The sequence below is a fragment of the Tauraco erythrolophus genome, chromosome 28 (assembly GCF_009769465.1).
Source record: "Tauraco erythrolophus isolate bTauEry1 chromosome 28, bTauEry1.pri, whole genome shotgun sequence".
Lineage (NCBI taxonomy): Eukaryota > Metazoa > Chordata > Aves > Musophagiformes > Musophagidae > Tauraco > Tauraco erythrolophus.
The window spans coordinates 6,328,697-6,354,141 of NC_141492.1; the positions used below are offsets into that span (position 1 = coordinate 6,328,697).

The 25,445-nt window shown below is 48.3% G+C and overlaps 2 protein-coding genes across 17 annotated transcripts in view; one reads left to right on the plus strand and one right to left on the minus strand.

The window, feature by feature from the left end:
• Nucleotides 1–10,397, plus strand: part of CELF5 (CUGBP Elav-like family member 5) — a 38,082-nt gene extending 27,685 nt beyond the window's left edge. For 3 of the 16 annotated variants that reach the window (XM_086627605.1, XM_086627608.1, XM_086627607.1), the window contains 9 exons: nt 273–401; nt 997–1,076; nt 2,059–2,205; nt 7,532–7,676; nt 8,351–8,497; nt 8,709–8,786; nt 8,859–8,942; nt 10,015–10,098; nt 10,270–10,397. In XM_086627605.1, coding sequence (XP_086483731.1) covers nt 273–401; nt 997–1,076; nt 2,059–2,205; nt 7,532–7,676; nt 8,351–8,497; nt 8,709–8,786; nt 8,859–8,942; nt 10,015–10,098; nt 10,270–10,397 — 1,022 coding nt within the window. Of the gene's footprint in view, nt 1–272; nt 402–996; nt 1,077–2,058; nt 2,206–7,531; nt 7,677–8,350; nt 8,498–8,708; nt 8,787–8,858; nt 8,943–10,014; nt 10,159–10,269 lie in introns of all 16 variants that reach the window. The other 13 variants (XM_086627606.1, XM_086627610.1, XM_086627609.1 and 10 more) reach the window with 5 other exon arrangements.
• Nucleotides 10,398–15,515: 5,118 nt separating this feature from the next.
• HSD11B1L (hydroxysteroid 11-beta dehydrogenase 1 like) lies at nt 15,516–24,127 on the minus strand. Its single transcript, XM_009985929.2, has 8 exons — nt 24,091–24,127; nt 22,650–22,828; nt 21,289–21,419; nt 19,854–19,965; nt 18,487–18,578; nt 17,329–17,422; nt 16,291–16,456; nt 15,516–15,990 (listed from the first exon to the last, which is right to left on the minus strand). The coding sequence occupies exons 2-8, from the start codon at nt 22,732–22,734 to the stop codon at nt 15,804–15,806; spliced, it is 867 nt and encodes a 288-aa protein (XP_009984231.1). The 5' UTR covers nt 22,735–22,828; nt 24,091–24,127; the 3' UTR covers nt 15,516–15,803.
• Between the last annotated feature and the right edge of the window lie 1,318 nt (nt 24,128–25,445).

Below are 25,445 nucleotides of genomic sequence, written 5' to 3' on the forward strand. Positions count from 1 at the left end.
CAAAGGAAAAGGCTAATGAATAGAAGGAAATTAGTAATCTTTTGCTTTCCTTTGGGAAGGGTAGGACAGAGGAAGCCGCGGAAACCTTTGCAGGTGTGAGGAGCTTGGGAGGACCCTGCATACTCACCACTGGAAGCATTTTAGCCAACTGCAAATCATTTCCATGCCAGGCATGTTTTCAACACTAGGCTGTTTTGTGCTTAAGTGTCCCTGTCCTTCTGCTTTGGACTGTAAGCCTCATAGAAGGTTGATGTTTCTGTGTTTGCCCCTAGGGGACAGGAAGCTCTTTGTGGGCATGTTAAATAAACAGCAGTCTGAGGATGACGTTCTCCGGCTCTTTGAACCATTTGGGGTCATTGATGAATGTACGGTGCTCCGTGGACCTGATGGTAACAGCAAAGGTGTGAACCCCTCTGTGTGTCGTGCCCTTTCTCCCTGCTCTTCAGGTAGTGCTCACCTGTCTCACCACCTGTGCCTCCTTTCCACTGGCACACTTAGTCCCCCACCCCATCTTTATGGGAACCCGTATCACAGCCAGGCATAGGGAGCACGGCAGGAAGAGTTGTCTGCTGCAAGGAAAGATTGGGGAAGATGGGCAGAGACTGAGGTGAAAGGAGGAGAAGCAGAGCCCGATGAGTAGCTGAGTTATCAGGATCACTAGTGAGCCTGTTGGCTAAGTCTGGGTCTGCAATTTGAAATGTTTGTACCCACAATTAGTGCACAGAGAATTTGGAGAAGAGGTAAACAGAGGCAAGGGTGGAGATGGTGACTTAATCTGTAGAGTATATCATTGAAGTGACAATTTGAGACCCTTGCTGTTTTTTTCCAGGATAGAGGACTTGGGATGAGTCATCCGTTTTGTTCTTTGCTTTCTTGGGGTGGCTTTCCTTTGCCCTGCCTGAGATCCAGCTGTTGTCTCTTACATGATGTTGCAAGGGGCACTTTCACAGCAGTCCTGTCACTGCAATCTCCTGTGCTCTTTCTGTCCCTTTCCAGGCTGTGCTTTTGTAAAGTTCTCATCTCACACAGAGGCTCAGGCAGCAATCCACGCGCTCCATGGCAGCCAGACAATGCCCGTGAGTATAAGGCCAGGGTACCTACCCTCCTCCTAATCCTCTTCCCATCACTCTGTTGCAGGGACCTCCCCTCGCTCTCCAAAACCATGACAGGTTCAACTGCAGTTTCCAGCTCGTGTGGTTGGGGGTGTGTGTGAGGTGTGTGGGGTGTGTGCACATCTGTGCTCTTGTGTTTGGGAACCATCCTGTCCCCTGGGCTGGTATGTGTGTCTATGTCTGTCCAGACTACTAGTGACAGTACTTATAGCTATAAAGGCAAATAAAAGACAGCCAAGAACCAGGCCAGGAGCTGTCTTGGAGACAGCTACCTGTAGTAGTAGTAGTAGTAGTAGTTCAAAACTGAGCAGGGTGCAAGCTAACAATTCAGCAACATGAGCAGTCAAGACTCCAGCATCTGAGCACACTCCCCACCTTCTCTTCTTTCGGCAGTAGAGGAGGCCTCTGGGACAGGCTGGGTGCGGATGGAAATGCCTTGTGCATTGTGTGGGGTTGTGTAACTGCAGCTGTGCCTTCTTGCCAAGTGGAGTTGCAGTTGTGATCTTATCTCTCACAATCTCTAACCTGGACTGGGGCACCCTGTGGGCAGGACAAGGCACTGCTGCAGCAGGAGTATTTCCAGCTGCCAGGAACTGCTCTGCCTATCCTGCCAAGCTCATGGTGGTGGAAAGATGGAGCTTGTGGCTGACAATGTCCTTGGTGTTCATGTGCGCACCCACTTGTGCATCTGTGCAAGGCTCAGCGTGTGAGGGGATGGGTGGGAGAGGGAAGGGTTGGATGTACAGACAGATGGGGAAGGGCACAGCCCAGGTTCCAGGCAGCTCCCGAGCACTTTCACACTGATATTTGCTCTTCTGCTCCTGTTCCCACTCCTTTCTGCTGCCTATTCTGCCCCATCCTACCTTGCCTGACTGCTGCCTCTCTGGCTGTCCCACCGGCTCTTCTTCCCCTGCCTTCTCTCTCTGTCTCCTCTCTCTGTGCCTAGGGCGCTTCCTCCAGTCTAGTGGTGAAGTTTGCTGACACAGATAAAGAGAGGACCCTCCGTCGTATGCAGCAAATGGTGGGGCAGCTGGGGATATTCACTCCATCTCTCACCTTGCCGTTCAGCCCATACAGCGCCTATGCGCAGGCTGTGAGTATCATGCGTGGGGGCGGGGGAAGGCTGCCCTCTTGGCTATGGGGCAACACCATACCCGGGCTGCGAGACCGCAAACAGGTCTCTCTAACAAATACGTGGAAGCTTCTCAGCACCTGGGAGTTGTTCTGGCTTCAGTTTCTCCAGTCAGCAGCCTAGTCTTTGTGCATGTCTCTCCTGGAAGGGGTGACAGGAGAGAGCTGGGAAAAGTGAGGCTGGATTTCTCTGATGTGGCGTAGACTGGCGGAGGTGTCTGGGAACAGGTCAAGCATAACCCAGTGTCTTTCTGTCTTCTTTTGAGGACAGCTCAGAGCCATGACAGTCTACCAGAGACATGGCAGTGTACCAACCTATAAACTCTTCCTCTGGGTCTGTGGCACAAATGTGCATCTCTCTCTCTTTTCGGAGCACCATGAAAGCCCTGGTCTCAGATTCATGTGTTTGGTTCTCTGCTGAAATTCTCAGGAGGGCCCTAATTCCCCCAGTGCTGTCCTTGACTCCCAGGGTTTTTTCTCTTGGCTCGTGTGACTGTGGGGTTTGCAGGATGCTGGAGAGGGAGCAGTGGGTAGCAGAGGGTCAGAGGTGTTTCAGCAGTCTGGCCTTATCTGGTAAGACTGGCTCTGCTTTGGATCTAAGTCAGAGAACCTGGTGGCCTTGGAGCTATGGTGATGATTGCCACTGATGTTTGAGGTAGGTCCCAAACTCAACAAGTCCCTGATCAGCTGAGATTGACCATCTTTTGGGTCTTCTTGGTGACTTTCACTTTCACGTCTCTGCTGACAAGTATAAAGCCCATGGAGGGAGGCTCAGAAATTGCTCGAGGCATGAGAGATGCGTGTGTCAAACAAAGAACTCAAAAGTATATACTGTTACTGAAAGTAATTTTCCAGGGGGAAGTGCAAATAAATCTGTTCTTCTCATATATGTGGACACTTCTTTCACCTCTGTCTTCAGTGGCTACTTGGTGTGTCTCTCTTCCATCTACATGACAGAGGAGGAACTGTTTCTTTATTGTTGGCCATTGCCACTCAAAGAATCCCCAGAAACTGCCAAATGCCATTTAAGTGTGTGGCAAGAGCATGAAGTAGCAAAAGAAGAGAGGCAATACACATGATGCTCCATACCATTGGGGAATTTTGGGAACCAATTGCAGAATTTGTCAACACAGATTGTTTGATTCTTCTTGTGTAATGAGGCTGAGAACAGCTATACCATTCTGAGCACCAAGGCTTCCAGCAGAAGAATGGTTTAGAGGGGAGAAGCCTTTCTGATCAGACACCAGTATCTCTCGCCAGGACCAATCTTTTCTATCCAGCCCTGTATGTAATCCACAAGCCAGCTATACCTGAGGTCTAAGGTTGCAGTTTAGCTCAGCTGTGAGTCAGCTATGAGATGATCATTCTGGTGTATCTTCTGCTGTCATGGAGATGGTGCTGACTTGAGCACAGTATGATGGTGAAAGAGGCAGGAACGGACCACAAGGTGAAGTTACAATGGCAGAATACTTTTTTAGCTTATTGTCCAGGATGTGTAAGGAAGGAGAGCAGTGAGCCCTTCTAGACTTGGTCTTTAAGTGCTCTCCCATCTTCAGAAACTCCTGCTGATGACAAGAAGCCAGTCAGGCTGTGCTCCTTGCTTATCTGCATCTTCTTTCTCCTCAATCGTGTCTGTAAGTTTGTTGCTTTGTCTCTGATTCTTCACTGGCCTCCCTGCTCTGTGACTTTATTTTGGCTTTCCCCTTGACTCAAGACTCAGTCTGTCTCCCACTCTTTCAGTTTTTTTCTTTGTTTTCCTTTTGCTTTCCACTAGTTTTGGTTCTCTCTCCTTTCTGACCTTGCACCTGATTGTTTCTTCTCTTGTGTCATCCCAGTCTTTGTTCTCCCTTCTTCCAGAGGAGAGATCCTAGCCAGTTCTCGTATGCATACAGTGTCTCCATCAGAGGGAGAGAGTGTCAACCCTTTGAAATGCCATCTAGTATCTCTGGAAGTGGAGAGGGATTTCCTTGCTGAATCTCCTTACAGTACCTCCAAATATCCTGCCATGGGCAGCTCTTGGGAGCTGGGACCTCTGGTAAGCCAGGGCTCATGGGAACTCCAGCATAGTTTATACTTGCAAGGTGCAGGGCTTGGAGTAGTAGATGCTGCACCCAAGGTTACTCACAGGCCCAGGAAATACAGCGAACAATTATGTATGTGGTTGAATCAGACTGAGAGGAGTAAGAGCTGCTGGGTTGAACAGGGGCATCATAGGTGTTGGTTCTTACATTCACAATTTAATACGCCAACAACTTCCTCTCCCTGTCCCTATGGGATTTGCTGCCTCAGCAAGCCAAAGCAGTCTCCAGAGTCCCTGGCCTAGGAAGAAGTTGCTTGGAGCCTGGATTGTTTGGGTTTTGTATTTTTTTCAGTTGGATGTTTTAAATTTATATTAATTGCATTTTCCTTTAAAAACTATCTCAAATTAAACGTGAAATAATCACAAACTATGTTAGGCTTAAAGTTATTCTGATCTATTCAAATATACAAAATAAGATATTAAAACTAGTCCAACAGTACATGTTAGCTGATACAGTTTGTAAGAAAAATTCTTATACTTATCTGGGAAATATGACTGGCTGAGTATCTGGAAACAGGTTATTTCAGTGCTTAAGCCAGGTTTTGATCCCAGGTGCCTCTTCTGCAAGTGAAAAGTGAGCATTTCCTTCATTTCAGTTTATTCAACAAGTTGATTTCAGTGATTAGTTCGGACAGAATCAGGGAACTGATTGGGAGCTGAAAAAATAATTATCAATACAAAAGAGGCCTGAAGTCTTAAAAAGCAGCCAGTGCAATTTACTAACTGATTATAATGCTTGAATACGTCTTATATTTCATACATCAGTTCTAAACACAAGACGTAGTTTGTTCACACCCCCTCCCTTTCTGCTCTTATGGTTCATTATAGTAATTTTATTTTAACTAACAAAAACAATTTCAGAATGCTAGTTTGGTGCATGTGCAATGGGATGCAGGTCTTGTTCTAGCCAGAGCCTGGCATAGAACAGGCATTAATGAGAAAAAGGACAATCAGTCGTCATCTAGTAAATAAGAAATACATTGATGCCTGCATCCTTAAACGGGGACTGTGTGAAGATAGAACTAGAACACATGCAGACTGCTTGCCATAGGGACCCCTTCCTTAGCAGAGTTTTCTGCTCTCAGGAAGGCCACATATTGCTGTAATCCTGGCTCAGGGTGAGTAATGTGAGTGAGTCCTGCTTCAGTGGAATCGCTCCAAAGACAATGTGGCAGCAAATAGATGAGATGATTTTAGGGCATTTGCTTTCTGGAGTCAAAGGGTAGTGAAGCCCTTTGCTACCAGTCAGTCCTGCCTGTCCGCAGAGACCCGGCTCTGTGGTGTGCCTGAGAGTGTCCCACCTCTGCCCCAAACAGGAGGCCTCCCTTGTCCCAGCACTGCCCCACAGTCAGTTCCACCCCAGCTGCTTTGCTTGTGCCAGCTTACAGAAACAGCAATGCCATGAAATTAGGCAATTCCTCTTCTTTTTACACAACGGAACTAATCAGCTTCTGTGTGGAGGAAACTAAGAGAAGGTTTATCTAGCCATGAACTTTTCAGTTATCGGATTCTTCAGCTGAGGGCTGGGCCAAACTGGCTCCTGACTCAGCCATTTGTGGATGAGGCAGGTCACTTGAGTGGTGTGTATTTATGTTTCAGAGCAGACAGGGGGATATGGTTGTAGTTAATGTAAAGAGGATTTGTGTTTTTCTTGTTTTTTGCCATCTGCCACTCCCCAGTTCCTCCTCTGGAATCGTACAGTTTCCAGAGGGCCGTGCCTGTGCCTCCTCTGCTCTTCTTGCTTGATGGTGAAGACAAGGTTTATAAAGGGGCTAAATAATTTTACATCCAGAACTAAGTCTTTGTTGCCTTTGCATTCTGAATGCAGTCTGATTTAATCTTATGCTTCAGAGCACCAACTGATGGCCAAATAGGACTAGAAGGATTTTTTTTCTTCTTCCTCTTAACCCTTCTCCCAACCTTGTGTCCCACCCTTCCCACCTCTCCACTCCTCCTTTTTCCATTGTGCATCTGCGCCTGGTCAGGTGTGTTACAGGACCACAGATCTGCCATCCTCCAGCCTCAGGGTGCAGGCCACTGCTGGAGGAAAGTGTGCGCTCAGTGGGTCATGGGGTGGACCTCCAACAGCAGCACAGTGTCCGAGCTGGGCCTGGGTGGACACCTGGTTGTGCAGAGGGTGCACGTACCCCAGCGAGCTCCACACCTCTCCCAGCAGCACGGGCTCCTTGTTGAGGCTGGGCAAAAGGAGAGGGGTTCGGACCCCATTCCTCAAGGCAAAGCGGTGCTATTTAGTAACTCGCACTGTCCCGGGAGAAGCGGCAGCGCTCAAAGAAGGGGCTGTGGCTGGAGGAAACGCCGTTGCTGCGCCCGACGGATCGGTGGGGCCGGCGGGGAGCGGGCGCCGCGGGCACAGCCCTTCCGCGGCGCGGGAGCGGCCCGTGCGGGTGCCCGGCGCGCAGCCGGGCGAGCGCGGACCCGCAGAGCTGCCGGCGGGCGGGCGGGGGGCTGCCCGGCCGTGGCCTCGGGTTTGCGGAGATGCCCGCGGAGCCGCGTCCCCCGGCTGCAGGGCAGAAGCTGCCGCCGGCTCGTGGGGGCTTCCACGCGTGTCCCGGCCCGGGCCGCCAGCCAGCCTCGGCAGGGGCGGCCCTGCGTGAGTAGGTGGCGGCGGGGAGCTCCGGGCCCACCGGGGGCCCCCCCCGGCCAGGGGACCGTCAGCGGGGCGGGGCGCGGGGCTTCAGAGGCCGGCGGTGCCGCCGCCCGCCCCGCCAGGCCCAGCTGCGCCGCGGGAAGCTCAGGGGCCGGCAGCGGGAGCCCGGCGACCCCCGGTGGCGGCTGCGGGAGGCGGCGAGTCCGCAGCTCCGGCCGGGCCCTGGCTGCGGTCAGCAGCGGGGAAAGGCGGAGGCCGAGCGGGCCTGTGCCGCCTCCCCGAGCTCCGTCCGCGGCTGCGGTGGGGCGCTGGTGGCGGGAGGGCCGCAGCAGCGCCTGGGGAAGGCAGGGCGAGCCCTGGAGCCGCGAGTGGCCCAGAGGTCAGCGAGAGCCCCGGGCCGTGCGGGGCCCGGTGGTGCGGGAGCCCCGGGCCGTGCGGGAGCCCCGGGCCGTGCGGGGCCCGGTGGTGCGGGAGCCCCGGGCCGTGCGGGGCCCGGTGGTGCGGGAGCCCCGGGCCGTGCGGAGCCCCGGGCGGTGCGGGGTCCGGCGGTGCGGAGCCCCGGGCAGCACGGCGCCCTGACTGCGCGGTCCTGCCTTGCAGCTGATGCAGCAGCAGACGACGGTTCTCTCCACCTCCCACGGCAGCTATCTGAGCCCAGGCGTCGCCTTCTCCCCTTGCCACATCCAGCAGATCGGCGCTGTCAGTCTCAACGGGCTGCCAGCCGCTCCTCTTGCACCAGCAGCAGGTGAGGGCCGGGTGTGGGCCAGGACGCAGAAAGTCCTTCCCTACCAGTGAACCTTCTGCCCCAGTGCTCAGCACGATGCTCGTACAAGTAAAACAGTTCCCACATTCCTCCAGGCTCAGCATCTGGATTAGGCCACTCTTTTCTAACAACGCAGGCTCTGAGGACAGCAATCCCTAGTTCTGCACAAAAAAACCCTTCCCTGACACACTCACATGTTCAATGGACATTCTCTTCCCCTACTGCTGTTCCTCTCTGCTGCAGTTTTTTGCTTTGATACAGTAAAGAAGGACCAGGTTCCCAGGACTGCACCACAGCAGTGCTATTATTCATTATCATCATCCCACAGTAACAGTATCAGCAATAATGCATATTGGATTTGAACACCTGTCAAGATCAGGGCTGTATCATGCTAGGTGCTGTACAAAAACCTGGATATTAAAAATGTTCCATCCCAAAGCTCTGACAGGAGCCAGGACTAGCAATGCTGCACACACTCTTCTCACTAGTGCTGCCTCTAATTTTGTGAAGGCTCCCGCACTACTACTGTCACCTCCATGTGCCACCTAGAAGAGATAAAGGCTTCATACACAGCAGTCTTGCCAGGCAGATGGAAGGAGGGAGCACAAGCTTTGTAGGACCTTGACTCTCACGGAGTATCCTCTCTTCTTCTACAGGGCTACATTCACCACCTCTCCTGGGAACAACAGCTATGCCAGGACTGGTGGCACCCATTTCAAATGGATTCACTGGAGTGGTACCTTTCCCAAATGGGCATCCAACCTTGGAAACAGTTTACACCAATGGCCTTGTGCCATACTCAGGTACGGAGAGCAGGAAAAAAGACATCCAGAGACCTCAGGAACTGCAATTAGCTCCACTTTTCTGGATTCCCCACACAGAACACTTTTGCTAGCTCCCTACCACCCAGGCACTGAGACTGACTTGATGGGAGGCGGTGTGGGGAGAGAGACAGAGAGAACAATGTATGAGTGATTCCCTTTGCTGTGCTTCTGATTATGTTCTTCTCTGCAGCCCAGAGCCCTTCAGTAGCAGAGACTTTGCACCCAGCCTTCACAGGAGTTCAGCAGTATGCAGGTACCAGCTTCCCTTGTCTCCCTCAGGCCCTTGTGTGATTGACCAGACCCTCAGGTAAACAATTTGTTCTGTCTCCTTGGAATACAGCTGTGTATCCAACCACCACCATCACCCCCATTGCTCAGAGCATCCCTCAGCCACCTCCCATCCTGCAGCAGCAACAACGAGAAGGTGAGGATCTGGGTGGGAAGGCAAGGGAGGGATTTGTGTAGCTCATCTTCTGCGCCACGGAACCAATGGAGAAGAGACAGCTCTAATCTTTGTCCACTCTAGTCTTTAATATTGAAGCTGAGTTACAGAACCAACCATGTCTCTGCAGTGAGTGGACTGGAAGGGTTCAGAGCATGCTCGTCATGCAAAGTTTCTGAGCTTATCCCTGGCTAGATGCTGCCAAGTACAAAAGGCAAGGACAGCAAGCACTAAAACACCAAGCTTTGACACCAAAGGGTATATCAGCATCTTCCCTATGCAGGCAGGGAAAAAGAGCACTTCCTCCCCATCTTTACTGATGCCAGAACCACACTGGTACCAGTCAAATCAGCCTTTCCAATGTACGGTCCTCTCTCTTCAGCCTTCCTAGCCTCATGAGTTTGTTTTTCAGCTTATTTCAAAACTGGCCTGGACAGAATTGGGAGGCAAAGGCATTCTCTGTCTGCTCCTGCTTTGTACAGCAGGTGTCAGTGAGGGAACAGCTCCTTGTGCTTATCAGGCTTACAGGGAGTAAGTGAAGGAGTGGGCAGGACCAGGTCAGCCAAAACCCGGATGTGTGGCAACTGAGAAGATTTCCAGTTGGGGCTGTGGCTTATGGGCTGAAGGCAGCCACTGCATAGCTGTAGGCAGGGAACGCTACAGCAGCAGCTTTCCAATAGCAGTGTCTGCTGCTCTCCAAGGACTGGGAGAGCTATGAACAAGGAGCTGTCACCTCAGTTCATTTCCTTCCAGTAAAACAGCACCCAGACGCTCCGAGTTGTTGTGTTCAGCACCCTACAGGGCAACTGGGCAAGCTGTGAAAGTGAATCTGCTCTCCGGAAACTCTAGCTCTGTGTATTGCCTCCCAGCTGCTCTTAAAGAGCCCTCAGAACCCTTCGTCGACGAGTGAAAGAGCCAAGCAAGGGGAGGTCAAGACAGAAGAGGCAGTGCTGGGGTTCTCTCCAGTGCTGTGCTCTGAGCTGAGCCCATTTCTCCTCCCCTTCCCTCTGGGGGCTCTCTGTTTTGTCCCTCCCCATTGTCCTTATGCCTGCAGGTCCTGAAGGCTGCAATCTCTTCATCTACCATCTCCCTCAGGAGTTTGGAGACAATGAGTTGATGCAGATGTTCCTGCCCTTTGGCAATATAATTTCCTCCAAGGTATTCATGGATCGTGCAACCAACCAGAGCAAGTGTTTTGGTGAGTGCTGATGCCAGTGGGCAAGGGAAGCATGATGAATAATGAGGACACTCATGCATTGGGCATGGCACCAACTGCCATTATTCTCCATGCCTGTGTCCTGTCCTTCAGGTTTTGTAAGCTTTGACAACCCATCCAGTGCACAGACCGCTATCCAGGCCATGAATGGCTTCCAGATTGGCATGAAACGTTTGAAGGTCCAGTTAAAACGACCCAAGGATGCTAACCATCCCTACTGACAGCAGTGAGCAAGCACGAGTCACTTCTGCAGCACAGGTAAAGCTGGCACCATCACAGCACAGTTCTTACACGGTGCTGGCCAGTTCGGTCTGGCTGCTCCCTGCGGGGTGGGAAGCCAGGAGCTGAATGCAGTAACACAGCGAGCAGGGCAGAGGCCTCGCCTGGGAGGGCCCAGCCCCAGCACCTGAGCAGGGTGACCAAGGCAGGCCTGGAGATGATATCCAGGTTCAACCAGGAGTCTAGGTCATCAGGCAAGTTTGTGGCAATGAGGCAGGCCCAAGGCCAAGCCAGAGAGTGAATCTGTCGGTCAAGATCAGGATCGGGACTGATGAAGGTAAACAGGGTCAGACATAGTCCAGTGATTGCCAGGCAAGTCTATAATGAGAAAAATAAACAGATCCGACATCAAGATGGGAAGACAATCAAAGGGTTGGAGTCCAGATAAGATCCATGGAAAGGACAGGTTCATGGACAGGTGGAGACTGGCGCTTCTGCAGCGTACATCAGACAAGGACTGAAGGCATGAGCCTGAGCTGTAATAAGACTGCAGGGCCTGTGGGCAGAGTGTGGACAGAAGCTGCAGGTGAGGCTGGTCAAGGCCATTAAGGCCCATTAGTGCACTCAGGGCCTTGACAGGCAGATGGGTTCAAAGTACCTGCCTGTGGTGTAAGCAAGATTTCAGTCTACTTTCTGACCACTCCCCAAAAGTGTTCATCTTCCTAGAAAGGTTTTAAAACCCAATAGTTTTGTAATCAATTGTTACATGTGCCCTGAAGTTAGTCTGCAGAGGATGCTTTCCCAGGTAAGACGGGACGATCTCATGATTCACAAGGATGATAGAAAAGCAGACAAAAGATGAGACCCTGAAGGGCCACAGAAGAGCTGCCTGACATGAGAGCTGGCTGTCAAAGAGCTAGTTCCTACCAGCCAACAGACTGGGAGCAAGGGAGGGCTGATCTTGGTCCCTTCTAATTGGGGTCATCAGTTCCCCAATGTTTAAGCAACAGCAACTCAAAGCCTGAGATTTGCATAGATGTCCTCCTAATCTCCCAATTCCCTCCCTCCTCCCTTTCTATTCAGGTGAAGGGAAAGTCCAGAGGAAGAATTTCTGCTTCAGGTTGATTTACAGAGAGGCCAGTAAATTTATCAACTCTTTTGACAACACCCCTTTCCTTCCTCTGCTCCCCACCTACCCACCCCACCCTCCTCCTGCCCTGCTCCCCAAAACATGCAATTAAAGAGAAGGCTCAATATCTGCCCAGCAGGAAGATTCTTGCCACGATGGACTTTCATATTTGCTGCTAATGTGATGCATAGCAAAGGGACCAGAAAACAGCAGCCCCTGGGGACCTGAAGCTCTTCCTCTCGGGGTATGCCTGGAGTACATGGAACAAGGAAACCCACTGGTGTGTCTCTAGGTTACTGCAGTGATGTATGGAAGCTTAGCTCCGTCCCTCCTTCCCTCCCACCCTGTCTCCTGGCCCCTTCATAGATAACTATAAATATATATATACAGTCTCTATTTTTTTTTAAAGTGGCTCACAGGACCAAACTTTTTCATTCAGAGACTGACTCCTTGCAAGAGGGATTGGAATTTAAGGGTTTACCTTTGCAACAGTGTCTTCTCAGCAAGCACTGCAGATAGGCCTGAACATTTTGAGAGGATGCTTGGATGGACAGAGAGCGAGAGAGAGCGAGCGTATCTGCCCAACATTAGCAAGAAGCAAGGAGAAAGAGAACTACATACCTCCAGGATTAGGGCACAGCCAGCTGCTCAGCTCGAGTCATGCATCCACCGACCTTAGCACCAGCCTGGTTAAGGATATCAAGAGCTCTCAGTCTTACCTTTCCAAGGGCTTCTACAGACAAAGCTCCTCGAATTTGATGCCAAAGCCTATCCTGAGCACTCCTCGATTAGGCTGAAAGCACAGGAAACTAGTCCCTTTACCTACAGGAAAACTGTACTGCCTCCCCACATGTGGCACAGATCGTGTTTTGTAGCTCTCCATGGTAACGGAGCATTTTCTTGATCAAGGCAAGAGAAGATGAGAGAACGTGAGCAGATACAATCTCCAAAACAGTGACAGAAGCCTCCCAGGGCTACCCACTGCCTCCCCATGTCAGAAGCAACCTAATGGTGGTTAGCGGGCGGTTCCGATTCCCAGATGAAACGGGACGTTTTCTCCAGCTGAATTTAGCAAGAAGACTCTCACCTCTTACACCCTCTGCAAAGCTTTCCTAAGCTGACCCAAGGATAGTATGATGAAAGAAGGCTGCCATTCTGGTTTTTCCCTACCACCCCTCCAAGGGACAGACTATACATTATGCAGCATATATAAATATAGGCATACACTTAAGCACAGAACATAGTTCAGAGCTCAATTTAACAAATATCTAGGGGTGGAGGGGGTGTCATACTGACAAGGCATATCCATTTAACAACTCAGTCTCCAAATTTCTATGAAAATAAGGACAGGAGAGAAAAAACAACCGACCCCACAAACCTGGACAATTAGTTTCAATATTCCAGCGTTTGATAAGGTACCAAGAACATTTGTGTGTGTGTGTATGTGTGTGTTCAAACATGAACAGAGGGTTGGTGGAGAAAGGTTGATGCAATTGATACTGAAGCAAGATATGGGGACTTCAGAGAACCTCAGCCAATTCTCATCCCCCTCCAGTTTGCCTTTGTTCAGATGTTTGAGGCACAGTTCTTTAAGTACCTTCACATCTCTGTAACCACCCCCTGTATCTAATGCTGAGAGTTTATGAGAGATGGATGAAGCTGTGTGAGTCTGTGTGTTTCTATAGTCCATGTTTACTTATTGTAAATACCATTTTTATACTTAACATCTATTATGTATGTGATTTGTATAATGTACTTTATTTCTGCTACAAGTAATTTCATGAAGTTTAAACTTTATCTAATTTTGAACAAAAACAGAAAAGAAAAAAAAGACCAACAATGCAAAATGGGGAAAAAAAAAAGTTACTTTGGAAATTTGAGGTCAAGCTGGTTTAAAACAAGCATTTACAGTTTCTTCCATCACAGTTACTGATGTGACTGTAAAATGTTACAGGTGCGATACAAGCTTCATCAATGTCAAATTCCTCACTCTAGTAAAAAAAAAAAAATCTTAAATTTATTTAATAAAAATTTTACTTGCTAAGTAACTGGGGTTTTACTTCATGTGTTAGTTGCACCTGCTTTTAGATAATGCTTACACTGGAAGACAATCACCAAAGGCCTGGGGCAAGGAAAGCCTCTTTCCATTCAGCAAATCATCTGTGCAGTCAGTTAAAAAGCATTTCACTGGGAGGGATGAGAGAACCTGAATTATGCAGAGTACAGCTCTGCCTTACTCCGAACATCCCAGTATCCCTGTGTTTCTAAGAAGGCTGGCTGTGGATTTCTATCCCAGTCGTCAGCATATGATCCCCCAAATGCAAGTTTGTTACATTAGCCCAATTGCAATGAATGAGTTTAGCAGTCAAGCTCCACCACAGCTAAACACAAACCAGTCACAGCTCTTGTGTGCAGACATCAGACATCTTTTAAGACCTCTTGTGTACTATGCTCACACCTGAGAGAACAAAACTGGTTCTCTCAACAGCACCTTGCTGGAAATCAGTCAATCGAGAACCAGAGCCCAGCCCATCTGGTGCTATGCACAGAACTGCAAAAAGGGAAAGCAAATGCACAGACTCCTCGTCTGTGCCCTGAAGGTAAGGAATACGCTTGGGGTTGGTAGAGCACCCACTCCATTTGCCATGCCTGTGGTTCAGTGCCACCGTGCCGCCACCTCCTAACCCCCACCCCGCCCTGCCTTCTATAAAAGCACCGCTTTCCCTGGAACTTTATTCTGCTTTGAAACCTCTATTTAATGGTGCTGGAGAAAAGCAAAATATGAGCAGAGAATGAAATCCAGGACTACCTCAATTTTTGAAATGTCCTTGCCCCTGCACCAACACAATTCTGCAGTGACTGAGCCAAGGTGTATACTGCAAACTGTCGTGAGAAGCAAGAAGGTGTGTGTTTTAGAAGGGGCAGGTTCAGACTCCAGAGTTTGTGAATTGCGGTGAGTTACTTCCACAGAGCTCCATAGAAAGCTTTGTCACGTCAAAATCCAAGTCAATGACAAGGAGAGAGAAGGAAAAACACTTAGCTGGTGCCTGTTCCTATGATGCAAATAAAATGTACTTGCAACTAAAAGTGCCACACACCATTCCCAGTAGTAAGAATAAGACCTGAAGCTGCAGTGACGTCTCTTGGAGGCATGCAAGGTTTTATATTTAGCTCAGAACAAAAGTGCATTTAGTCTAGCATTTAGCTGTCAACAGAGCAAAGGAGAAGAGGGCAGTGATCCTTTCCCAGGAAGCTGCCTCTCACTGGCTAGAATGTACCCCTCAACCTGCTTTTTTTTTCTTTTTCTCGCCTTGGAGAAGACCAGCTGTGACTGAAGAAAGATTGTGTTTGGCAAGGCTCTCCACTCTCCATCTTAGTTCTATGTCCACTAGATAAGCCCGTTTTTTTAAACAATACCTGACTGTTCCAATAAATTCCAAACTTGTTAACCAGTTTCTACAAAATGTTCTGCTTTCAAAGCCACTTAAAAGTCCTTCAGGATTCGTGCATTGCAGACAGGAACAATACCCAAAACAACCATCCTCTCAGACACCAAGGAGCCCACATAGGATCTTTTATCCAGCCACAGCCCAGGAGGCTTTAAGCAGAGACTGCTTTTTCTTAGCTGCTAGAACTTATAAGCCATGACACATATCCATAGGAATAACATGTTAGGGAAGAACTTCCTTTACATTCTTTCTCCTGTTCATTCCAGGAATCATCAACCCATCTTGGCATTTAAAGCAAGGAAGAGCTGATTTAACAGGTCCCATGCAGTCAGCAAATGTTTACCAACAAGCTCACAGAAGCCAGGTCACCAGCGCTCCTTCACAGACGAAGCATCAACATGTAACACCAATACATTTTAAAAAAAAAAGTTTAATTAAAATAGAGATTAAAATTCTACAAGAAGCAAGAAGGTTCGCAGAATCCACAAAACAATGAAGGAGCAGAGCAGGATGTCCCAGGAATGTACAGACATTCCAGGACATCCTGTACAGACAGAAGTTAAAGCTGGAGCTGAGAGAAGACTGGAGGCAGTAAAAGCAGACAGGTGAGGCTGAAGGAGAGGAGATGGGTGGAGGACTTAAGACAGAATGGGAAAGATCTCTGACTGATGGGTAGAAATACCAGAACTGCATCTGGAGCAGGATGAGAGGGAGACCAAGAAGACTCTTATGAAAAGAGCTAAGGTTACTTTGCCACCACTGCTGCCCTGCTCCTGCTTGACACTAATGGTTGATGTAGGATGGGAGAGGAGACTGACACTGAGCATACCTTAAGGACTGCTGTAGTTATAATAACTCTGTAAAACCTGGTCCCGGTTGTTGGGGAACAAAACCCAGAGGCAGCACATGTGCTGCAGCCACCATGGGTAGAAAACCTCCTGCACCCGTGTGGCACCCCCCTGGATGATGGCGAGTGCAGCTTCAGAAGCAGGAGAAGCAGTTAGGTGCACTTTGCCCCTGGAAGGAAACAGTCAGAGAATCACTCAAAGCCAGTCAATCGTTGATGTGGTTTTAACTGTGCAGACTGACTACCACAGGGTTCTGCAAGCTCATGTTCCATGCTGAGGGGGACATGTACAACCCCCATGATGTACCCAAGTAGATTCACTCTTCCCATTAGTTTTCTTGCACATCCCAACAGATGCACGCGCCATCTTAAACACAGCTGTGGTGCGTTTTTGGCATGCTTTCAAGAAGAGACTTGTTCCTGCAGACACGCTCCCTCCCAGATTCCTACATCCTCCACCAAATACACACCTGATATTCTCTAATGCCGTATCAGTATCAATCAGGCCCAGGATGCAGAGTGTGATAGAGATGTTTCTCTTCTGCATGATGACTTCATGGCGCAGCGAGCTGAAGAATCCATCCAGTGCAAACTTGGTGGCAGAATAAGAAGTTGTGAAGGGAGTGGGTATTTTCCCTGGAAAGGAAAAGGAGAGAATGGAAAACACTGGGGAAGTGGCTGTAAGGAGATGGTGTCATGGAGAGGGAATCTGGGCAAAGAATGAGGCTTTGCCATCCTGCATCAACCCATGTTATGTTCAGATGAGTTTCCCTCTATTTCTAGTCACACACAGGCACTTCGAAAATTATACCACTTTGTACGAACACATCCCAGCACATGAGCCACCACATACATGGACAAGGGGAGAAAATGTCTTTTAACTCAGACAGTAACCAGGTCACATGGCGAATGCAGCTTCAGGAGCAGGAGAAGCAGTGTGACGGTCTACCTACAGCCTTCCCCTCCCCATCACATGCAAAGACATGGACTGGGTCACATGCTGGTGCCTCCGACCATGATATTTCCCTGACACCAAGGAGCGTTGCATCACAAGGCAGGGATAAGCCATAATATGAAGTTGTGTATGGTGATGCAGCTCCCTTGAACACACACTGAAGACTTCCTCCTGCCTTTCCATACCATACAGTAGGTGCAGCTACTCAGGAGCCTGCTATTCAGGCTGGCCAAAGCCAGAAGGCCTTAGAGTAGCGAGATGGTCTTCATGCTGTGTCAGAAATAAAGGAGAGATGGGCCTGGCTGTGAGGGACAGGAACCAAATGAACAGATCTGGGCACATGGTGAGTGAAGAGCAAAGTTCCAAGGGAGTGCAAAACGGTGCAACACAGAGAAGGTCTTCCAGAAAACAAGGCAGCCAGCAGCCACCATCCTGCTTGCTACTATAAAATGCACAGCTTGAAAATGAGGGGTTGAAGGACACAGAGAAACATGACGTGCTGGGAGCTATTGTTTCCACAGGGTCAGCATTTATGCCAGTTAAAGGCAGTAACCTGTGATGGAAGAAATGACCACCAAAGAGCCTTTATTCTTCTCCAGGGTGGGAAGAGCTGCTGTTGCGAGTGCCACATAACTGAAGAAATTCACCTGGAATTATAAAAGTAGACATGGGAGAAGCAAGAGATTTTGGAGGGAAGGTCAGCATGAACCAGAAAGCCAATATATTGGTCAGAAATGTATAAAGGAGCATGGCTTGGCTTTGCTTTTTCAAACATCAAGTGAAAAGAATCATCTCTGTGATGATGGGGACAAATATTGCATCCATGAGTCTTTCAGACTCTGGAAAAGCAATGGAGAAGAGTCAGAGCAAAGGTTATTCCTGGGCTTTAACATACAGACTTCTCGGCAAGACAAAATTACCTGTCCCTGACTTCTCTATATGCCATTCTTTACTCTGCAATCCCTATCCAGCAACAAGGACACCAGTAGCATCTCAGTTTCCTCCCCTTTTAAGTTTGTCTTGACTGAGCTCAGACTACAACAAAGCACAGAATTCAGCATCTCGTTGGAGCTTGACTGCTCTCTAACTTGCATGAAATTTCTTACCTGTGATGCCAAGTTCCGTACTCTCCAGCAAACAGGCTCCTTCCAACATGAAACAAAATTAATATGACCCACCTGACCTAAGAAGAGTGAATCAAGAAAACAGCTCTTCATCTCCATGGTCCCAAAACCTGGTACCAAGGTGATTCTATAGGAAAACTCTGAATCTGTGAGCAGAGACTCAAATGGCAAACACGATTTCAAACAACCTATTTTGTACTGCAATGATATGTGCACTTGCTATTGGATTAGTAGGAAGTGCTTGCTTCTCACCTATTGGCCTTCCTAAACTAGACATACATTGCACAACTGCCCGTAATTACCCATCAATTGCTAACAATGCTGAGCTAATGGGAGATAAGAAGGACAGAAGGAAGGAGAAAAGTGAAGTCCTTCCCAAATGCTTCTCTGCACACATATAAAACTGAGCAAAACACCTGTCTAGTAACAAAGCTTCTAAACCATTTGACCTGAAACACGAATGAAGTAAAAGGTGTGTTCTCAGCCATTGCCATAAACTTGAACTTGCGTTTGGGCTTCCCAAAGCTGTCCCAGGAGAAGCCAGACCACCTAATTCCAAGAGAGCTCTTCCTGCTGGGAAACCTCACCTGCATGAGCCAGCGAGTGTATTCCACATCTCCAGCCCATAACTGGAAACGGGTCACGCCAATGTGGTTCAACACCAGGTAATCCAGTCCCCCTGTAGATAGGCGAAAAAGCAGTCAAACAAACAGGCCAGCCCCTAACCAGTAACCGAGGAACTCAGAAATGCCAACAGGAGAGCTGAACCAACCAGATGCTCCCTCAGAAGGCTAAGAAGTGCTTTACCATGAAGATACATGAAACATGTCCATCTGTGAGCAGCTTTTGCCTGCTCCTCAAGGGTAGAACTGGAAGGAAAGTTTGTTCTTCTTGACAGCAGCTCCCCAAAATGATGTTCCAGGGTAATGCAGACTTGGAACTTAGTTCTGGCAGTACACTCTATTTTCAAAGTTATAAGTATACACATTTGTAACAGAAAAATTACGTTTGGTATGGGAATGTATCAGCAGAAACAGAAGAAGGTTTAAAAGAAAGGTATGAATTGATGGCTGCTGGACTGGCAGGTCATCCAGATCACAGCACCCTTACACACAGTTTCTTAAGACACTCACATCAGGAAAACCAAGAGCATAATGAAGTAATTAAGACACTCAAATAATGCACAAAAGAATAGTGAGTATAATAGAAAATGCTGCCTAATGACAGTCTGACCCAAATGAGAAAAGAGGGAGAGGCAAAAGATCATAATCTCTCAACTCCTACAGGGCACAAAAGACAATCAAAAAGCAGTGCAGAGTCACCAACCAAGAACCTAGAAGACATGATGAGGACTCAACAGTGGGCATCCCTTGTCCTTTGTAAGTAAGCTTGGCCAAGGTACTTGGTCATACACATCTTGTTGCTTGTAAGTACTAAAGAACGAATGAATGCGAATGCATGAGAGTGGGAGTAGCATGAATCAGTTCAGGTTAAAATAAGACCACCTTCCCCTTCTGTACAGACTTGGACTGAGCTTTGCTAGAGGGGCACGTTGCTGCTTTCAGACTTCTCAGTTTCCGTCCCTCTCAACACACGGCACTATGTTCAGGGTTGGGTGTGTGCAGCTGGTACCTGCTTACATGTGGTAAATGCAGGTACATGTGGTACCTGTGACAGATGAGGTACTGCAGCTGTTGCTATGGGGTGTGGTTTTAACGGAGTACTGCAAGCAAGTACTTTCTGCATACTTTTTTCTTCTCTAGCAAAAGACATGCCCTCTCCATGAAAGATAGCTAAAGATGGTCACATCCAGATTGGTATTTACAAACCCCACATCCTCACATCCTAAACATACCCCTCAGTGAGGAACATGGGGAAATCGAAGCAGGAAGCTCCTACTGGAATGAGAACTGTCTATACACCTGAAAGCCAAAGAGATGCCCAAGATGCTTACCCAGATTTTGAACAGCAAACTGAACCACGTTTTCAGGCTCTGAAGGGGAAGACATATCTGCAGGGATATAAAGTATTTTCTTTGCTCCAAGTGTCAGGCATTTTTCCACCACCTGGAAAAAGAACATACCCCCAAAGATTGAACAATATGGAGTAAGGAAAACCAACAGAAGTTAGGGCGCTGCAAGGCACTGTTTTTAGCCCATACTACAGTCAGTGACCGTCAATTCTGGACAGAGACAGACTTTAATTTTAAATCTACTGCTGTTTAGCCCATGGAAAGCTCATTTTTGCATCCAGACTTTGTTTAACCGAACAGTTAAACAGAGGTAACTCAGCAGGATGCAGATTCAATCTACCTTGGAAAAGGATCAACAGTCACCTGAAAAAGACTGTTGTCTTCAGAACTCTTCTGGAATAAGGGTTATGCTTTACAATAAGTTCATTCAGTTTAGCTATTCACTGAAATAATGCCTTCTAGGCATCAGGAACTATTCTTATGCTCAATGTCCCTGAGCTCCTTTTGTGCCATTTCATAGTGAAGAACTTTCCTTGCAAGTCACCTATCCCCACAGTTTAAAGAGATACTTTCTCTAAATATTGTCCCATTTTATAAACTACAGATAAAGGAGTCTCATCTATTTGAGCTGATCAAAAATTATTTAACCTACATAAAGGTTTGAGTCTTTAACAAACCAGCTACAAATAGAACTGTTTGGACTCTGAAAAGCTGCGCAATATCACACAGGAATTGTAGTTCATAGAATCATAGAATATCTTGAGTTGAAAGGGACCCATAAGGATCACTGAGTGCAACCCCCTGCTCCTCGCAGGACTACCGAAAACCAAACCATATGACTAAGAGCATTGTCCAGACACTCCCTGAACTCTGACAGGCTTGGGTTGTGACTACTTCTCCCTGGGGAGCTTATTCCAGTGACTGACCACCCTCTCAGTGAAGAACATTTTCCTAATGTCCAATGTGAACTTCCCCTGATGCAGCTTCCTACCATTTCCTCGGGTAAATGTTCAGGCAGTAAAAAGTTCAGGCAATGTATATGCATCTTCCCACACAGGCCAAGCTCCCTTCTGGGTTACACCTCCCTAGTATGCAGTGTTACTGTCTTCTGGTAAGAGAAACTGGCCATATTGCAGCAGGCACTGGTGTATGGCCACACAAAGTAGCCCATCCAGGAGATCAGTAACAGAGAAGAATGGCACAGGACACTGCCAGCAAATCAGGCTCAAAACATGTCACTGGCATGTTCCACCTTTCTACATAAGTGGAAAGAATTTCTAAAGTAACTAAGTTGATTTTGCTCAACAGTTCTGAAGGGAAATTTATCATGCTGACAACTAATTTGTTGTCATTGTCTTTTTTTTTTTTGTAAAAGTCCAAATCTCTTATGTCTTCCCTCATACAAGAAAGTTCTTACCTTCTGCAGCACAGCTTCCCTCCTAGCAGTCAAAACAATTTCAGCACCAAATCTGGCATAATGATATGCCATCTGCTCTCCAATCCCAGCACTGGCTCCAGTCACGAGAACGCGGGCACCAGACAAGCTCTCTTATTTATGGGAAAGAGAATAAAAGATGTAGAAGTGAAGGAAGCAGCAGGGGTGCTGCCCTTAGCTATTGGCAGAGCTCTGAAGCAGAAAGGGGTGTGTGAGTCCTCAGAAGTCTTGATGCTTCTCCAAAACTAGAAGAGGCAGGACTGACCTGAAGAAGCCATGAGATTAACAATACCTTCCAATTCTTGCTAGACTGAAAATAATAAAAATATCAGCTAATCCTTGAAGAGCGAGCTATTTTTCCCTTCTGGCAGGTACCTACAACAAAAACGTTAGTCATTGGCCACCTCATGTCAAGTAGCCAGTCATACTGATCCGTTTTGGCTAGGAAAGCTTGGCTAGCTCAACGAGCTCCAGCACACAGCAGTCAGCTCGGCCTAGCTCCACTGACATGCAACAGCTAGTTCCCTCCTCCATCCTGACAACACCCAGGTTCATAATTCAGTCATGGAGCAGGAGGCTCAGTCTGACTCACTTCACTCAGACAGCAGCTGGCTTGCTAGAAACCAAAGAGCCAAGCCTTGCTTCAGCATTCCCATCCTTCCTGCCCAGCTCAGCATTCTCCCATGGACTTGGATAATGGATAAAAGCATGCAGCTGGCATGGCTCAGTTGCAAAGGAACAACCCCCAGGCCCAGTTGCCCAAGAAGTGTGTTGTTTTATTACTGCATGTTTGTTGTGGACACTATGGCTAGGCTATCACTGCCAGGGAATAATGATATGATTATGCAAGCTAGCTGTGTCACGTCCTTTGCCTGGGTTCCTAGACCAATATCTTTCAAGGATGAAGTTGGTTTTCACATGATAAAAAGCTGTACAACATAAACCAAGCTCTGGGCCTCCTGCCTTCTTTATATCATTTAGTCTTTGCCATCAGATTGGAGATATGTCAACCCTCTTGTGCTGGGCACTGCCGATCTATAGAGATGGTTCTTGACCTCGAGAAGTTTGCAATCGAAACAAAAAAAGAGAAAGGCAGTGGCAAAGTACATGTCATTTTCTCCCCACACAGACAGCAGGATCCCTTGTAAATGCTGTTAGACCATTTTGTCTTCCTCTTTGTTTCAAGTTTCTCTTAATTTCTGGGAAGGAAACATTGCTTTGGGGCCACCAACTCTTGTAAGACTATGGGCAGGAATGAGACCACTAGTCAGAGTTTGGAAATTCAACCTCTTCTGTTACATGACTTATATCCCAGTTTGGAACGACCCCCCTGGTCAGCTTACCTGGGTTAAAAGGGTCTTTCCAGAAGAAAGCTAGAAGCCCAGCTATGATCCCTGTAGCACAAAACACTTTTCCAATTGGCTTCATATCCGTCCAAGTTGTGAAGAACAAAGTGAAGTCTTGAAACTGAGCACTCCAGGCAAATTACTGTAATCTCCTTCCTCTGATGCTGGAAGCCAACCTGCAAAGAGGCATGTAAAGTCTTTTTCTGTCCTGTGTCTAAGAAAGGCATTGTGTAGAACTGAGACTCCACCTGAGAAGTCTCTCCACTGGGAGCCAAAGTCACCTTTGTCAAGAATGAAACAGAGAGAGGACATGGACAATAAACAGTTTGGTAAGAAGCTGCAAAGAAGTTGCTGTTTCCCTGTTGAAGGGAGGCAACACCACAGTCCTGCAAATGGTTTGCATTTGCCCAAGAAAGGTTAGGGGGTGGCTGTGCCACGCAGTGCAACTCCCTGTTCAGAGGAAGTAGCCTTGGCAGGATGAAAAATGTAAAGCTGCAGGCCTGAAGTCAGTGAAATCTGCTCTCTTACAAGAGGAAGGGATCCAAACAGGGCAGGTCTGGTGAAAGCTCAAGAAATCATCTCATCTGTCTTCCTGCCTTGTTCAACCACTGTTTTCTCAGCATTTAATTTGCTCCAGGACAGCCAGTCTGGCATTCAGTGTGTCTTAAATGAACTGGGCTGGGGGAATTATTTTAAAAATGTCTGTCCCTAATGGAACACTCCACGGAAATTTGTGGAGTCAGCACCAATTCCTCATTTAAACCATGACTTCGAACTCTGATTTTACAGTAAAAATCTTCTGCATTTTGTGTTGCTGCATTCTATTTCAGATTCTCACTGATACATTTGATGTAAAAATAAATCAAATCTGAAAAGCAAAATTAATTAAATGATTACCTCTTTTCCAAAATAACGTATTATCTGCAGCTGTCGACAAAAATGTAAAACAGATATGAAATCATGCTGACAAGTTACGTTTAGATGTACTTTTCCATGCTTTGGGAATTATACAGGCCTGCCATATGTAAAACACTGTACAAGGCAGGGAAAAAGGTGAGGGATTTATTTCTGTACTTCTCTTTCTTTAGAACTTGTCCTGCAAAAGGAAAATTGTTCAAAACTTAAATCAGTAACAAAACCTACTGATACTATTAGCATTCACTTTCCAAGCTGAGCATCATTAGCCAGTACTATATTTCTTCTGTTTTGAGTTTGATTGTCTTCGCAAATTCTTTAGTAGTCAGAAGCAGTTTTATCCAGTGAATTTAGCAGGAATTAAAAAAGGAATTTTGCAGTAGTTCCAGAAGCTGTCTTCTGCAAAATTCCCTTTGTCAACTTCTACAGTTCTGCAAACATGTTTAAAGCTAGCTTTTTTGGGTGGAACACGATATCAGGATATGTCTAATATTTAGTGAGATAATGAACTTAACAGTCTTACCCAGGGTACAGAGATGATCATGGACCGAAGTCTTGGCAGGACTGGGGCCTGGAGAACATAAAAGGGAAAAATGGGAACAAGTATGAACTTCAGTGGCTGGAAGGTTCTGTGATAATATAGTAGATATTCTTGAAGTTGAGAAGTTAGTAGGTAGATTTGGAACTCAAGGGTTTTAAGTTAAAAGTATAATGTGATTTGACAACACAACATATATTTTCTATTTCTATTCCTTGTATCTATTTCTACTCCTCTGTTACAAACAGGGGATCCAGGTCTGCTGAATATCAGCAGTTCAGACCATCTAATCTGTGCTTAAAGGTGGATAAAAAAATAACGACGTTCTGGTTTGAACCTGTCTAGATTTTCTTAGGATTAAGAAAAAAGTGAGAAATAGGTTCTTGTACCAAGAACTGTGATGGCTTCCGAACACAACAGGCACCTACAGCAAGAGGTGGCCTGCTTTTGGCCAAATTTTATGTAAGCATGTACAAAGACTAGACGGTTAGGAGCTCTATTAATTTAAATAAAGAAAAGAGAAAAGAGAAAAAAGAGAAACAAAAGAAAGGTACAAAGAGAATAAATCTGATTCTAAGAAAAAGATCTTTCACCGGCAATTCCCACGGCTCTCCGAACTCGGTCAGCCTCTAGTCAAGAGTTCTGAGTCTACGGCAGAAAACCCCTGATGTCTAATCTTGCAGAACGTTTAATTCCCTCAAGAACTGTCATGCCCGCAGCTGACAGGATGCACCACAAAGAGCCGTACCTCAGGACAACCGGCGCCGGAACCGAAGCACCGGGCAGGGCTGACCGGACGGGGCTCTGTCACCGGCGACGGAGCTGACGCCCGGGCCGAGCCTCCGCCGAGATGCGAAGAGCAGCCGATACGGCCCGCCGGCACGTTACGATGCGGCCCGAGAGCGCGGCGGCAGGGACGCGGCGGCGGCAGGGACGCGGTGGCGGCAGGGACGCGGTGGCGGCAGGGACACGGCGGCGGCAGGGACGCGGCGGCGGCAGGGACACGGCGGCGGCCGCAGCCCGTGCCCGCCGCGCCCGGAGCGCTCCGGGGCAGCGATCGCCGCCGAGCGGCGCGCAGAGGCGCCGAGCGCGCGCTGCGGGGCGGCCCCGCCCCCGCGGCTCCCGCCCGCGCGCGCGGCTGCCCCGGCGCACCGCGGCCCTTCAGCCGCCGCGTGACCTGCCTGGCGCCGGGCCCGCTGCCATGGCAACTGTCGGGGCGGCCGTGCCGGCAGCGCCCGCCGCTCCGCGACCGGCGGGAGGCGGGGACAGCCGCAGCCGCCGCGCTCCCCTGGCACGTGACCGGCGCCCGAAGGCCCCCGCGGCGCGCGCTCCCGCTGCCG

What these genes read in the sequence shown, in the direction of transcription:
- HSD11B1L (XM_009985929.2), bottom strand. Translation starts at nt 22,734, where the DNA reads ATGAAGCCAATTGGAAAAGTGTTTTGTGCTACAGGGATCATAGCTGGG. An exon ending in GGGAAGCTGTGCTGCAGAAG is followed by an intron (nt 19,966 to 21,288) that starts GTAAGAACTTTC and finishes TTCTTTTTCCAG; the next exon opens with GTGGTGGAAAAATGCCTGAC. An exon ending in ACACTCGCTGGCTCATGCAG is followed by an intron (nt 17,423 to 18,486) that starts GTGAGGTTTCCC and finishes TTATAATTCCAG; the next exon opens with GTGAATTTCTTCAGTTATGT.